The sequence below is a fragment of the Python bivittatus genome, unplaced genomic scaffold (genome assembly GCF_059951505.1).
Source record: "Python bivittatus isolate LINGU-HERP-01145 unplaced genomic scaffold, Pbiv_v1 ctg000590_np1212, whole genome shotgun sequence".
Taxonomy (NCBI): domain Eukaryota; kingdom Metazoa; phylum Chordata; class Lepidosauria; order Squamata; family Pythonidae; genus Python; species Python bivittatus.
The window spans coordinates 29241269-29255685 of NW_028277086.1; the positions used below are offsets into that span (position 1 = coordinate 29241269).

At 39.5% G+C, this 14417-nt stretch overlaps 1 protein-coding gene across 6 annotated transcripts in view; it reads right to left on the minus strand.

Annotated features, from left to right (window-relative positions):
- The window catches only part of ZC2HC1A (zinc finger C2HC-type containing 1A), a 41004-nt gene extending 27854 nt beyond the window's left edge, over window positions 1-13150 (minus strand). For 2 of the 6 annotated variants that reach the window (XM_088149206.1, XM_088149205.1), the window contains exons 1-2: window positions 12976-13150; window positions 1176-1252 (exon numbers count right to left, since the gene is read on the minus strand). In XM_088149206.1, the coding sequence (XP_088005332.1) occupies window positions 1176-1252; window positions 12976-12991 (93 nt within the window). In that variant the 5' untranslated portion in view covers window positions 12992-13150. Of the gene's footprint in view, window positions 1-1175; window positions 1253-12548; window positions 12905-12975 lie in introns of those variants that run through there. The other 4 variants (XM_088149204.1, XM_088149207.1, XM_088149203.1 and 1 more) reach the window with 4 other exon arrangements.
- Between the last annotated feature and the right edge of the window lie 1267 nt (window positions 13151-14417).

The window sequence follows — 14417 nt, forward strand, 5'->3', positions numbered from 1 at the left end:
CCAATCAAATAAACCTGGCAATTTCTCAGCCATCACCATGAGGACAGTGGTTTTAATTCTAAACAATTTTTAAACAATACTATAGGAGTTACTTTCAATGAAAACTATTGACTATGTATTACTATGGACTTGAATTGAGGGTTGCACCTATCTTGAATAAGCCTTTCCTCCTGCTGTCATGGGAGGTGTTTACTTTCATATTTATTCCCATGGGAACAAAAGAAAAAGGAGGAGGTAGTTGAGGAGGGCAATGACGAACAAGTGGAAGAAGAGGGGAAATTCACTAAGGAAGAACATTATTCCCAGATCTGGTGAGAGGTTGAATATCTCTTACATTATGCCAAGTTCCACACTTGAACAGTATGTGCAGCCCACAGAAGGGGCCAGGAACTGACCCAATAAATAGAGGAAACAACATTATCTTCCCTAGGCCCTCAAATTACAGGAAAGAAAAAAATGGTAGAAAGTACCAGGGCTTCTGCCAAAATACAAAAGCAGACAGGACTGGGGAATTTTCCCACAAGTAAGCTCCCGCCCGCCTTTGATGATTCCTTGGCCCAGGCCCCTGATGCTATGGCTGGAGCAATAACGACTGTGCAGGCCAATATTCCTATCTTGGAGTCCACAGTTTGGGAAAACAGAGAGCTCAATTCTTTGTGATGTTCCCTGCACTATTTGCAATTTCAGGTATGGAGCAGCTCTTGTGAAAAAGAGGACAGACGAGGAACTGAAATAAGTGTTTGCTCAACAAGGTTCTGCACAAGGTCAGAAACTGTCTCCTGGAAACCTCTCCACAGGCTGAAGTGAACAAGCAGCCTCCCTGCTGCTGAGGGAATGCTGCAAGGCATAAGTTGGCAGTTCAGAGGCTTTTGCATTATTGGGGCTCTTGACAAGGCCAGAGGTGACTGGTTGCTTAATTAGCCTTCCCACTCACCCTATACATAATAGGAAAAAGGAGAGAGAGAGAGAACATCTGCAGCTTCTTTTTTATTTTTTAATCCAGGTTTTGAGCTGGCAGGAAAAAAAGCCCTGCTCTTCCCTAAAAAGCAGAGCAAAGGCTGATGGGGACATGCTCTGCCTTTTAAATAACAGCATATAACCATTCCATTAAAAAAAATCCCATCGTTTCTCATACTGATTTAAATAAATTCATCTGACATTATACTCATACTCACTAATGCATTTGGGGAAAAAGTCCTTCCACAAATCCTACATGGTAATAAGTCTTCAGGCTGTCGTGCACTTCCATAATCTGAAAAACAAACATATACACAATTATTGTGGTAATACAAATCCCACTTAGCATTTCTTAGCCAACAGCAATTGTTATCATGCTGGTCTACTTAAAAATAGGCTGATAACAAACCTAAACTACAATTATAAAACATGTAATCTTGTGGATTTAACTCATAAAATGGTCTTCAGAGATGGAAATGCTCTGCATTTCATATTTGGAAGCATAACATTTTCTTTTTCCAAGCTTTAAGATATTATATAGTACTGATGAATTTATAGTCCTTGGGAAGGTTCCCTGAACAATGAGGGGGGTCAGTAATTGAAAAAACACTAGACTATTGTATAAATAGCTTGAGGGACCTGAATGGTGAATTTAAAAATACAAGAACCTGGAAAGAGACATCCTTTATTGTATAGTCCACCAGGTTCTGCATCCAAAACTTTCCATTCAAAAAACAATACCTCATCTGTTTTCTTTTTCAAAGCTTTTAATGATCCAACTTAAGGGATAGGCTAGGGTAGAAAGTACTCCATATATTTTTTTTATCTGAAACAGAGCATAGCACAGCATTCAGAATGTTTTGGTAATTTTAAAGAAAGTGAAATTATGAATTATTCTGGAAGTACAAAGAACTGAAGTCTTTTGGTCACACTGCAAACAGATATAAATGTATTACTAACCATGTAACAGACTGAACAAAGAATGAGAGAGTAACTCATAACACTCCATTCACATATAATCTTTGGATTCTATATTGGGATTATATGGAAAACCCATAAAAAGAAAAGGAAAGGAAAAAAGAAAGGAAAGGAAAAGAAAAGCATTCATTTCCTAGGCCTGGCGATATATTAATAATATCAATATACAAACCTTCCTGTGGGAGCTTTAAAATGACTGTTTCATTATCAAAGCAAATTCTTCTGTTAAGCATATTAGAATAGAAAGCAAAGCTTCCTAGGTAATGCAAAGAAGCTATGGGCCACAGCTGATTTCCAGTGGAATTTCAGTGTCAGTATTTCCCCGAAAAGAATGTGGAACTGGGCAGATGTTGGTCAGTTCTGCAAAGATGTCCTACATTCCTAAACAAAAAAATCATTTAACAGATTGCTCATACTGTAACTGCTCATACTCAGGGGATCCTGAATATATGCTGATATCCTAGATTTTCAAAGTAATGTTAAGCAAAATTTTGTTTATAAACTGATGTTTTATAATGTCACCACTTACACAAATAAAAATCACCATTATTTCAAGAAACTAATTGATATTAATGATTTTCAACCAACCTATGGGCATCTATTATGTCCTTTTGGCATAATGGTAACAGATAGTACTACAGAATATTCAACAATTTCCATCTGATTGAACAACAGCAGTACTGTATTTGCTTTCAACAATCTCCCATCTCTGAATTACTGCTGTTGGCAGATGCCCAACTGACTGCAGTTCTATTTGCCAAAAACAAGTAATCTACTAGGAAGCTAAATATTTCCTTTGTTTTCCAATGATGTAATACAAAGAAGGAAATCATGCATGGTCTTATATGTATGACCTTTCTATATATGTAAGGGCCTATGTGCATAAATATAAGACACAATTACATTACATGTGATGACCACACAAACTTTTAAAAGCGATTAGAAAGAACACATTTGGGATATTAGATTCTCAGCCACAAGTTTCTGCATTTACATATAGAAAAGGAAGCAGACAAATCATTTTATTCATAATTCCTAATATTACATGTTTGTCAGCCCTTTGAAGTAGGCCAGTTCAAGAAACAGACATTGCAGGGATAACAGGAATGCTTCCAGAACCACACGATCCTTGGCTTAAAAGATTTAAACATACCCTCCCCCACCCCCAGAAAAAAATTGAAAGCAAGAAAAAAAAACCCCAAACTATTTTAAAAGAATTTTAGATAACGCTGTCAATAATCCTCAGATTATAACAAATATCCTTAGATTAGACTGAACTTCAACTCTTTAATAGGGCACTTTTATTACAGAACAGTTCAGTTTTATGAGTTGAACTAAAGTTTTGGGGAGCAAACTGAAAAGCCACTAACCTAAATATATTTTCAAGAGAATACAAAGCAGTAACTCAGTTATAAACCAATTAAATACAAGAAACACTTGACTGAAAGGGAAAATGGTGTTAGGGTACTCAAGTAAATCCCGCTGCCGGCTCCCCCTCCTTTCTCAAAGGCACTCACCCTATCCCTACATGCACATTCTCAAGGGAAAATAAACTGCTAGCTCAGCCATAAACACTTTGAGACAAGGAATGCTGATTCAGATAAGGAGAGGTGCTGACAAGCAAGGCCATTTGGGAAAGTAACAGCTCAACAAAACAAATTCTAAGACCTCTTTGTTTAACTCAAGTAAGTTACTGTTTACAGTCCATTACCTCACCATCCTAAGCTCACTAACACACACTTTGCCATAATCCAATCAAACTGGCTATACTGTACTAATTAAATGTATATTATAATTTGCATAAGTCTATAAAGAGGGACTGTAACACCTCCCTTCTTTAGGCTTCTTTACCTCCAATAGCAATTAATAATCATAATTAATCTGCACTTCAATGAAGGTGTGCTAGTCTCTGGTTTAAATGAATTCTACAATTCTCCTACAGCTTTCACTTTTCAAATGTACCCCTGATCACTTCATGACCTAAGAAAGGCTTCTATTTCTTCACTGTAGTTTCTCCAAAGTAGTTTTTCCAAAGTACACCCAACTGTAGCAGACCAATGGTGTAATCAATAAGATCTTGTGTACTTGGGTAAAAACTGCAACTTCAGAATGTTGTAATACTTTATTGAGAGCTAAATGAGAAAATATGACTTTAAATTTGAATCAAGGTAACCTGGTCAGGACGTCATGTTGGCCTTTTAACAAATATAAGACAGGCAGTAATAAATAATTAAAATCTTGAAAGACTTTGCTTATGAATACCAAAATCTCTTACAATTTTGGAAGTTTTGCATAAGGTCTCATTTAATTCCCTCAATGTAGCCATCATGCAAGCATATATAATGACATCTGCAGGCCAGAAAACATTAGTGGCCACCAATATATGGAAAAGTGATATAAATCCAGAGCCGTACTTTATTCAGAAGCATACCACCAATACTGGAACTCTACCTACTTAATGTGACTGAACACCTGTTAATGAAATGAATCCAGCATTGTAAATGTAGTAGTCTGTGCAACAGAAACTCTTTTACTGCCTTTTCTCCCCATTCTAACCCAACCCTCTTTGTCTGGAGACTGGGATCCCCCTGGAGTAGAATTGAAAGGTGTCTAGAGGGTGCAGAAATTTAGAATCGACTCCTTCTGTTCCACCAGGAAAACTCAAACATACCATTGGATTCTAGGTATTACTATTTACAGCAGGGATGTGCAACACATGGCCAATTGTTGTTGGGAAGCATGCACAGTTCCTCAGCCATCCCATTTGAAGCTCCTAGAGCCTACTCAAAAAAGATAGAGCTGAAAATTTTATTAATGCATTAATGGATAAAATGGGTTTCTTAAGCACTCACAGTACCCCTTAAAAACCGTGGACTCCACAAGATAGGCTGATTTCTCCTATTTTAGATGGGTTTTAAGGGACGAAATGAGTGTCATGAGCTTTGCAAGGTTTAGAATTCAATACAATAGCAAATTATCTATGGCTTTCTAACTTTTTAATCAATCTCTAGAATTGAGCAAGATATTGGTCATCAGCTTTACACAAGACCCAACCTAACTTAAAACAGAAGCTTCTTTTAGGACATTTTCAGATAATGTTAATTTTTGCCACTCAGTTGTGACCATCCCAGCCTCACATCCTTTTGTTCTAAGAACTCTATGTGTCCTTGACTGAACTCCAGACTATTTTTTGCTATATTGTCATAGAGTCTCTTTTCTGTGCACCACCATAAGAGAACAATACAGAGAGATGACATGGAAAGTTGAGCATGACCAATTATTTTGTGAGCACTAATCTAATCTTATTAACATGGCATACTTTATCTACATTTCTGCTGCAGCAGGATGCAAGTCCTCAGTGATGTGTTCAACTTTCAATAATTTCAACATAATTCAGTATACTTTAAAAATGGACAGCAGAATCTACAAATACCTAGAAATCCAAAATAAATGCAAATAGGCTTTGCTGTGTATGCTACTTTGCTGTACAATGGGACTGGGTGGCACTTAGAGCCTTGTAAGTCTCTGGCAGCCCATGCAGCCCTGAAATATTATGTTTGCAGCTCTCCAGAGTTTTCTGACAATATGGTTTCTTGTCATTTTGAAGTGGGAAATTATAGTGTAAGTCTTAAAATATGTAGCTCACTTTCAAAACATTGAAAGAAAACCTAACTCCTCCACTCCCCTTGTGGCCCACATATATGATATGGCCATATACTTGTCAAAGCCTTACAAACCTTCCCCAAAATGTTAAGTGTAGTCCATGGGCCACCAAAGTTTGCCTATCTCTACTGTACAACTAATGCTGCACAGATACGGCCATATATCGCAGAAGAATAGAATGTAGGTAGAATTTTGGCTGCTTGTTTTTTTACCACAAAGACATTTCCCTGAGCAGTCTGGGGTCTGGTCTGCCATAACTCATCCCTGAAGAAATCCTTGTGAAATGCTTAGTACTGTTTTGCTGGCAGTCAAGCCTGATTTCAGCAGAGAGTACTTAGAGACAATAGTGGAACCAGGGAAAAGCTGCTAAATGCTATTCCAACTATTGGTGTTCATGTCAGTGTGTTCGTGTGTATGTGAACATATTAATCCCCAAGAGAAAAAGGAAAATTCTTACACTTACTCCAAATGCTGACTAGATCCAAATAGGAAGAAAGAAAAGGGAACAGAGGAAACCTGTAAAGAGTGCGAACAGAGACCACCACTGCATTCAACAGTGCAGGACAATTTTTATCCTGTCTCCAATCCTCTTTTTTTAGGAAAGGCTGTTGAAAAAGTGGTCAGGTTACAATTTCAGAGGGCCCTGGAAGAAGTGAATTATCTAGATCCTTTTCTGTTGGGTCTCAAATGTAGATATAATACTGAGACACAGTACTGATCACACTTGTTAATCATTTCTGATGAAGCCAGGATGGGGGTGGTGTATCCATCCTGGCCCTCCTTGATCTCTCTGATGCCTTCAATAGCTTTTCTTCCAGACTGGTTTTGAAGAATGGAAGTGGAGGGCATGGTGTTGTGGTTTTCCAGGACTGGTTCCAGTTGGTATTGGTACATGGAGTTCCTCAGGACTTTATGTTTTCTTTTGCTCCTGTTTAACATCTACATGAAGGTGCTGGGTGAGGTCAATCTGTCAGCATGGGTTTTAGTACCATCAGTATGCTATATATCTCTACCCCAGGCCGAACAAGTGAAGCTGTCAAGCTGCTCTCCTGGTGTCTGGAGTCTGTGGAGGTCTGGTTGGATAAGAATGGGCTTCATATTAACCCTAGCAAGACTCAATGGCTGTGGGTTTTAGGAACCCCAGATCTGGGAAACTTCCATCTTTAGTTCAGGATGGGATAGTAACTCCCCTAGGCAGAACTGGTGCACAATTTGAGTGTCCTCTTGAATTCTTGGCTCCTGATCAAAGAACAGGTAGTGACTGTAGCCAGGAGAGTCTTTGCAGAAATCCTGTACACCAATTGCATCCATTCCTGGATTGCATAGAGGAAGGTAGAGGTATAGCTGACAAAGAAATGCAAGGGCTGTTAACAAATAAAAGAAACTGTACATGAAATGTAGTCCTGGGACAACAGTAAGTGTAAGAAAGTGTCAGGTTCAGCCCAAGAAACTCCACGAGATGGTTCTGGAATTGCTCAGTTACTTTATTAGCTTACACCTGCTAGACAGAATCTCACCAGACTAACTCTAACTCCCAAAGTCTGCAACTAAACACTATGAATTCCTTAGGGTGGTGCCAGTCTCACCCTCTTTGCTTTCACATGCTCAGGCTGTGGGTTGAGGAGATGCTTCTCCCATGACCATGAACTTCCTCATCCAAGTCCTCCATCACAGAAAAAGAATTAAAATAATCTTGCCTTGATTCTGCTTCGTATAAAAGAAAACAAAGGGAAACTCTGGCAGAATACCCAATACATTAAAGTTCCAATAGTCTTTGCAATATGTGCTTTCATGATCTGGTTTACCTTGAAGGGTTGATATCAGTCCTTAAATTCTGCCAGTTTTCTTCTATCTTCTCTTAATTCAACATTAAGATGGAATTAATTTGTACAGTGGTACCTTGGGTCACGAACGCTTCTCTTCACGAACAATTCGGGTCACGAACAGCTCCGTTTGCAAAATTTTGCTTCCGTTCACGAATGCCGGATCGGGTGACAAACAGGATCCGCGGCCATTTTCCCTCCCGTGACATGTGGTCATGGCTTCCTGTAGGGAGGAGGACTCTCCCTCCAAGCAATAACCGCCTCCCCACCCGCCTTCCTGTCCTCCATGCCAGAAGTCACATCGAGCAAGGTTAGCGTTCTCTCTCTTCGTACTGTATTTTGTTTCATATTTTTGTGGTTTAAAAAAAAAATACATATGGTTCAGAACGGATTAACCGTAATTACATTGAACCTTATGGGAAAATTTGATTCGGGACGTGACCAAAATCGGTTGGCGACCAAATTCAGAGGGGTCAGAACGGATTAACCGTATTTACATTGAACCTTATGGGAAAATTTGATTTGGGTCGCGACCAATTTGGGTCGCGACCAGAGTCACGGAACGAATTAAGTTCGTGAACCGAGGTACCACTGTATTTATTTTTGTTCTTATTATTTTTGTTGGTCGTTTTAAGCCACACAGAATCATAAATTATGAGTTGGGTGGCCACATGAATTGATTAAGTAAATAAATAAATAAATCTGAGTTACTAAATGAAACAACTTTAGGATTGTTCATTCATGGAGACTGGGCTAAAAAGTGTATACACCAATAAATACAATTAATTTTATATAACAGCTTCCTATATAGTTTATCAGAAGTCTCTATTTCACTAATGCTGAAAACAGATATGGAAAAAACAATCCAAAGTAATACATAAAGCACAAATTTCATTGTACTACAAACTTGGTTCAGTAAATGATGTGGCTTTAAAATACCATGGAATATCATGTGTTTGTTGAATTTCTCCATGACAAAATGATATTTGATCTAGTGGAGGTTTCTGTCAGCAGAATAGGAAAGAATGGTCCTTCAATCCTCTGGAACAAATTGAGGAGCAGAGAAGCTGCCAGGGAAGAAGAGATCTGTGAAAATTGTCTCCTTTTTACTAATCAAAGCCTCTATTAGATCTAACATCCTTTTTCTGAGGAACAATTGGATGTCATTCACAGAAAGGAAATGTATTGCACTCACTGGGTATTTTTACTTCTTCCATATAGACTATATCTAATTCTAGAATCAAAATAAAAGCTACGATGAAGCATGAATTTGGCATGGGCCATTTAGGCCAATTAGTCCAACCCCTGCCCAAGGCAGTAATCCAAATTAAATAATTTCCAAAAGATGGCTGTCTGGCCTCTGTTTGAATGCATTCAGCAAAGAGAACTACCACCCTCAATAGCAGGTTCTATTATTTAAAAAATGCTTTAATTTTATTTTAGTAGATATTTAAAAATACAATCAATAAGAAAGATGCAATAAAAATAGAAAAGATGGTTTAGATTTTAATTTATGTTAAGATAATTTTCTGACACATAAGTGGTATCTATCTTCTTGTAATATAAGACCATCATCCTTATGAGTCCATTGGAGTTGGGCAACTATAACACATTTGAATGAATGAATGAATGAATGAATGAATGAATGAATGAATGAATGAATGAATCTGGGTCTTGCATTCTGATATGAAGAGACCAGATCTTCCTCTGTGTGGTACTTCTTAAATAGTTGGAAAGGTCTTTCTTATTCCCCTCAATTATTTTTTCAAAGCAAAAAACCCACAACTATCTCTCCTTGAAAATCTTAATTTCTAGTCCCCTGATCACTGCCTTCCTCTGACCGAATTCATTCCAATCTGTTTGAATCCTTTTTAAAGCATAGTCCAGATCTGGACATAATACTAAAAGGGTAATTTCACTCAAGCACAATAGCTTGGCACTATTACCAGAATTTGGAAATTATACTTTTATTGATAGTACATAAAACAACATTTGCCTTTTTTAGCAACTGTGTTACCCTGCTGATTCATATTCACTTTCTAAAGTTTTTTTTTACAACTGTTATTGCCAACTAGGCTTCCCCATTTTTTACCTGTGCATCTGATTTAGCGTTCCTAAGTGAATAACTCAGTTTTGTCTGTTTAAACTGAATCAGCATCTTTTTAAACAAATATAAACAAATGATTTGCCTTAGAACTTAATTACACATGTAACATCTTAGAGCAAACAGTATGTATATAATTAAAAGCTTTAAAAACTGTTGGAAAAGTCACAAAAGTTTCATAATGACATAACAAGGTCTTATACATGATATTAGCAACAGTATAAAGTTACAGTACTTGGAATGAAGAACTCATCATAACAAAGCAATATATAATGTACATTCAAGGTGAACCTCCTTCATTAAGAAAATAAAACTGATGTTCTATGCCACAAAAGGACTGGTGTAATGTTATTCATTTACTAGTTGCCACATACTTTGTTTTTATATCTGTGTAAATACTTGTATAATCCACAGGATAAATTCTGACCAAGAAGTCTGGAGTTGGGCAGAAACTCTGTGGGAGGCCATGAAATAAATAAATAAATAAATAAATAAATAAATAAATTTTAAAAATTATGCAGGTATCAATGGCTGCAAAAAGTATTTAAAGTTTTTCAAATTGTGGGGGTTTTTTTGCACTGAGCACTTCTGAATACAATACTTCTTTTATTCCTTGATAAAAAGGAAAACATGATTTTGAAGGGATGGTCATATATTTAGCTAGATTCATGTATGGTATCTTGAGGTTTGTTACCTATAGTAAGTCTGCATGATTTGTTTCCAGTTGGCTTTTTAGTTTGCTTGGCTTAATACTCTTGGTATACAGGTTTTTTTGAAAACAGCACACTAAGAATCTGTTCTTCTTCAGTCATAAAAACAATTGTGAAACCAAAAAATATCTTACTTTCTATCCTATGTTCTTGACTTAGGCTTATTTTAATAGTACTACTGGTAGTTTGGTGATCTTCAATTCTTCTTCTATCATTCCAACTCTTTTCAATTTTTAAATATTAGATATCTAAAACTTCACTAATACTGAATCTAATTTTATTTCACAAAGATACCAAAAATTTCTGTTATAATAGATGTCATAGTGGAAGGAAGCAGGAAACTGTCCTCCCTCTGCTGTTGGGATTGGTGCATGGTTTCAAGAGTTGGCTAACTCATGGTTTTAACCATTTCCCAAACAAAATAGGAGAACATTTTGATGGTGACACATCTTCAAGTGTACAAGACATCAAGCCTGCATATGCAAAGCTGGTGTCCTGTCAGACCATGCTACTGGTCTTCCTAGACAAGCTTATTGACCATTCTATTCTCTGGCCAGTTGTTTTGGTTGTCACAAAGCAGGTGTTGTCTGGGACAGGGCCTGGACTTCCAAGATCTCTTGGACCTGCTTCTGCCCACTCTATTTACCCACCCTGCCCGATGCTATCTTCTTTTCTTCCTCACCTGTCTTCTCATTCTCTCCTCTACTGGCACAGCAGCAGCAGCAGCTAAAGGCCCTAGACTACCAATGCTCCATGGCACCCATGCTCTTGTGGGCACCAAGACTGCAAACTAAACTGAACCCAAGCTCAACTTCTATTTCTTCTGCTACAATCACTATTGTATATATTCTCCACAACCACAGCAAGAATCTCAGCAAAGAAACTGAATGTATTACAGCTGTTAACTGTTTTGTACTACAATTCCTACATTCTACTGCCATCAGCCATGCTGGGCAGTTCATGGAACTGAAGTACAAAACATCTGGATGGCATCATACTGTGGTATAGGGGTGCAATGCTAATCAATTAATTTACATAAATCAGCATATAGTCATGGTTCAGAAGATAAAGATGTTTTCTAGATCAGGCCATTAAAAATGAAGACACTCTGATTTAAATGGGATTGATGTACTTCCAAGCTGATTCACAGACTTGCAGCATTGTTGGATATACCTGTTGATGCCTTGCATGGTGATGAGATCAGTTTAACATTCTTTTTTCTTGTCAAACTCAATACTTTAAAAGACAGTTCAAAGCCCAGCAATAACATAATTAGAAAGATCTCTGAGACTCTGATATTGAACCAACATAAAATACAAGTCCAATTCATAAAAAAATGCATTTCTGCTTTTACTACAAATATTTTAACATTCATACATACTTACATTGAAGATACACATTTGGGATTCATTTTATCACTCATAGAACTAGATATATGCATAAATCTCCGTATAGTTTTAAACATGAATTTACCTAAAGAAGCAATGCCATGTACCAAAACAGCTATGCTTTTTCAGTATGTATTGATTTAAATGAAGTTTAAACAGTCTGCTCTTTTTACATTTTTCTTAGTAAAAACACCTTCTCTTGCACCACATCTAAATTAAAAAAAAACATTATCAATAAGATTGCTGATTTTGATTTATGAAATAAAAGAGGCTGAAATTCAGTTCAAGCAAATCCACAGGAAAGAACAAAATGGAGATGCCAAGGCACTTTAAATAGTGCTGTCATCATCCTCAACAAGATTAAGTGAGGATTCTGTTGACTAAATGTGGCAAGAATGCTTTGCCAAACCCAATTCTGCAGGGTAGGCTTTCAAAGTCAGCAAAGGACTCATTCCAAGAGTAAATGGTTTAGGCCTTTTCCATAAATGACAATAAAGTAACCCCCCCTTTTTTTCTTTGCATCCCTAATTGAATACAAAACCTCAACTGGCTCAAATATGTACTTACATTAAATACAGTTCTCTCAGGATTTCCATGCTAATATTCATCGTGTGATGCATTCTAGCCCCCAATTATCCCTAGCATCACTTCTGAAAATACATTACAAAGAAAGAAAGAAAGAAAGAAAGAAAGAAAGAAAGAAAGAAAGAAAGAAAGAAAGAAAGAAAGAAAGAAAGACTTCACCATTTTCATGCGGCTCCCTCCCCCGTGCCCACCCGTGCCCCAAGTAGCTAACAAACAGCGTTAATCATCTAATCAGCACGCAGAGTTCAAAACCTGGCCTCGGGTTTCCGCATGATTGACTTGTACGGCTGCGGGGCGAATCCCGCTCACTGGCTTTAGAAAGGCCCGTTTCGGAACTCACCTGCCATCCCTCCAACCCGTCTAGTTAATCCGGCTTCCAAAATGACCGCAGGGACGCCAAACGCCTCGGCACTGCCCGAGGCGCCGCGGGAGGACGGGGCAGCGGCCGGAGTCGACACCCAGCCGACACGCCCAGTAACAAACGGGAGGAGACGTGCCTCGGCAGGGTGGATGAAAACCCCGCGGGAGACCCGGCCCTCCCTCCTCAGCCCCTTCCAGGGAGAAGAGAGCCTCCTCCCTCCTTCCAGGAGGAGGCTTCGGCATCCAAGGAGCCCTCCCGCTTTCTCCCCTTTCCCCTCTCGCTGCGAACGGACTCGCCGCCGCCCCTTCCCCGGCGCCTCCCTCTCTTCCCGCCAGCCTAGAGGAGCGCAAGGGTCGGCGTCTCTTCCCCGCGGGAAGGGCGCCCTCCTCGCGATCCCCACCCTTACCCTCCGGCTCTTCCATGGCGCGCCCCGCCAGACTCCGGCTCCCGGCCGCTGCTGTAGCAACACGGCCACCTCCCAGCCGCTAACATCCCCGGCGTCTATTGGTTTCCCAGCACAAGGAAGGGTGGAGGGCGGCGCGGCGCGGCAACGCACTGCGGATGGGCCGGACTAGGCTGCGGCTCTGTCTCCGTTGGAGCCCCCGCGGCTTCTTTCTCCTCCGCGGTCGCCGCCCTGGCGTGGAAAAGGGCGGGCTTTTCGGTGTCTAATTTCTTTGCTGGACGTTTTCCTCTTCGCAACCTCTTTAATGGGCTGCATCGCCCAGGGAACTTTTTCTTCCCTTCTGGCACAATCTTTTTTTTTCTCTTTTTTTGCACCGCACCAAGCAGAACTGCAAGACGTTTTATTTTCTGCTTTTCCACAGGGAGAAAAGGTTTCACACCGTATCTAGGCGCCGAGGCGTGGCTGGACTCGCAGTGACCGCAGGAGTGCGTTTTGGATGGCCTAATAATTTATGGGACGCGTATGGCTGCTAGAGCACAGAGACTTAAAGCCGGTTACGTTAAAGGCTCAGTAAAAACAATCAGGATGCAAAAAGTAGAACAACATTTACACCACCCCTCTCAGCAGGATCACTTGGGTCTGTGGCCTGTTTGAAAAGGCAGGTTTTCAATGCCTGTCTAAAAGCAGAGGAGGGATGGGGCAGGGTCTCTAGGGGAATGGTATTCCAGAGGGCAGGAGTGGTGACGGAAGAGGCACATTTCTGCAATCCCACAAGATGCCACTGTTTAACTGAGGGGAGCTGAAGTGTGCCCATCTTGTCAGAGTTTATGGGACCGAGACGATTGGAGACAGGCAGCCATGCAGAACTGCATAGGGCTTCCTAGATACAGTGACCATATTGGAAAAAATAAAGGACAAACTTGAGAAAGGGTCAAATCTGAAAGAGGTTCATAAGGATAAAAAAAATGAATTGTTTATGTTTTGCTCTTGAATTTTCCGTTGTAACACAAAGTTATAAAGGGAGATTCAAGAGCAAAACCAAGAAAACAAATGATTAAATAGTTCTTGTTCCTTCGAGGAAGTGTTGACTGTTGGCGACTACCTGCGTAAGTCCCTGGATTTTCCTTGGCAAGATTTCAGAAGTGGTTTGCCGTTGCCTCCTTCCTAGGGCTGAGAGGGTGTGACTGGCCCAAGGTGTCCCAGCTGACTTTGTGCCTAAGACGGGACTAGAATTCACAGTCTGGTTTCTAGCCTGATGCCTTAACCACTACATCAAACTGGCTCTCATAATTATATTAAATAAATCTATTTAATATTCTTCTAAGCTCCTATTCTTCTAAGCTCCTCTGAGTCTTCATTCCCAGGCTTACAAAATGATATTGTCTGCATATCTCAATTTGTTAATGTTTTGGTCTCCTATTTTGGTTCCAGGTACCATCTCTTTC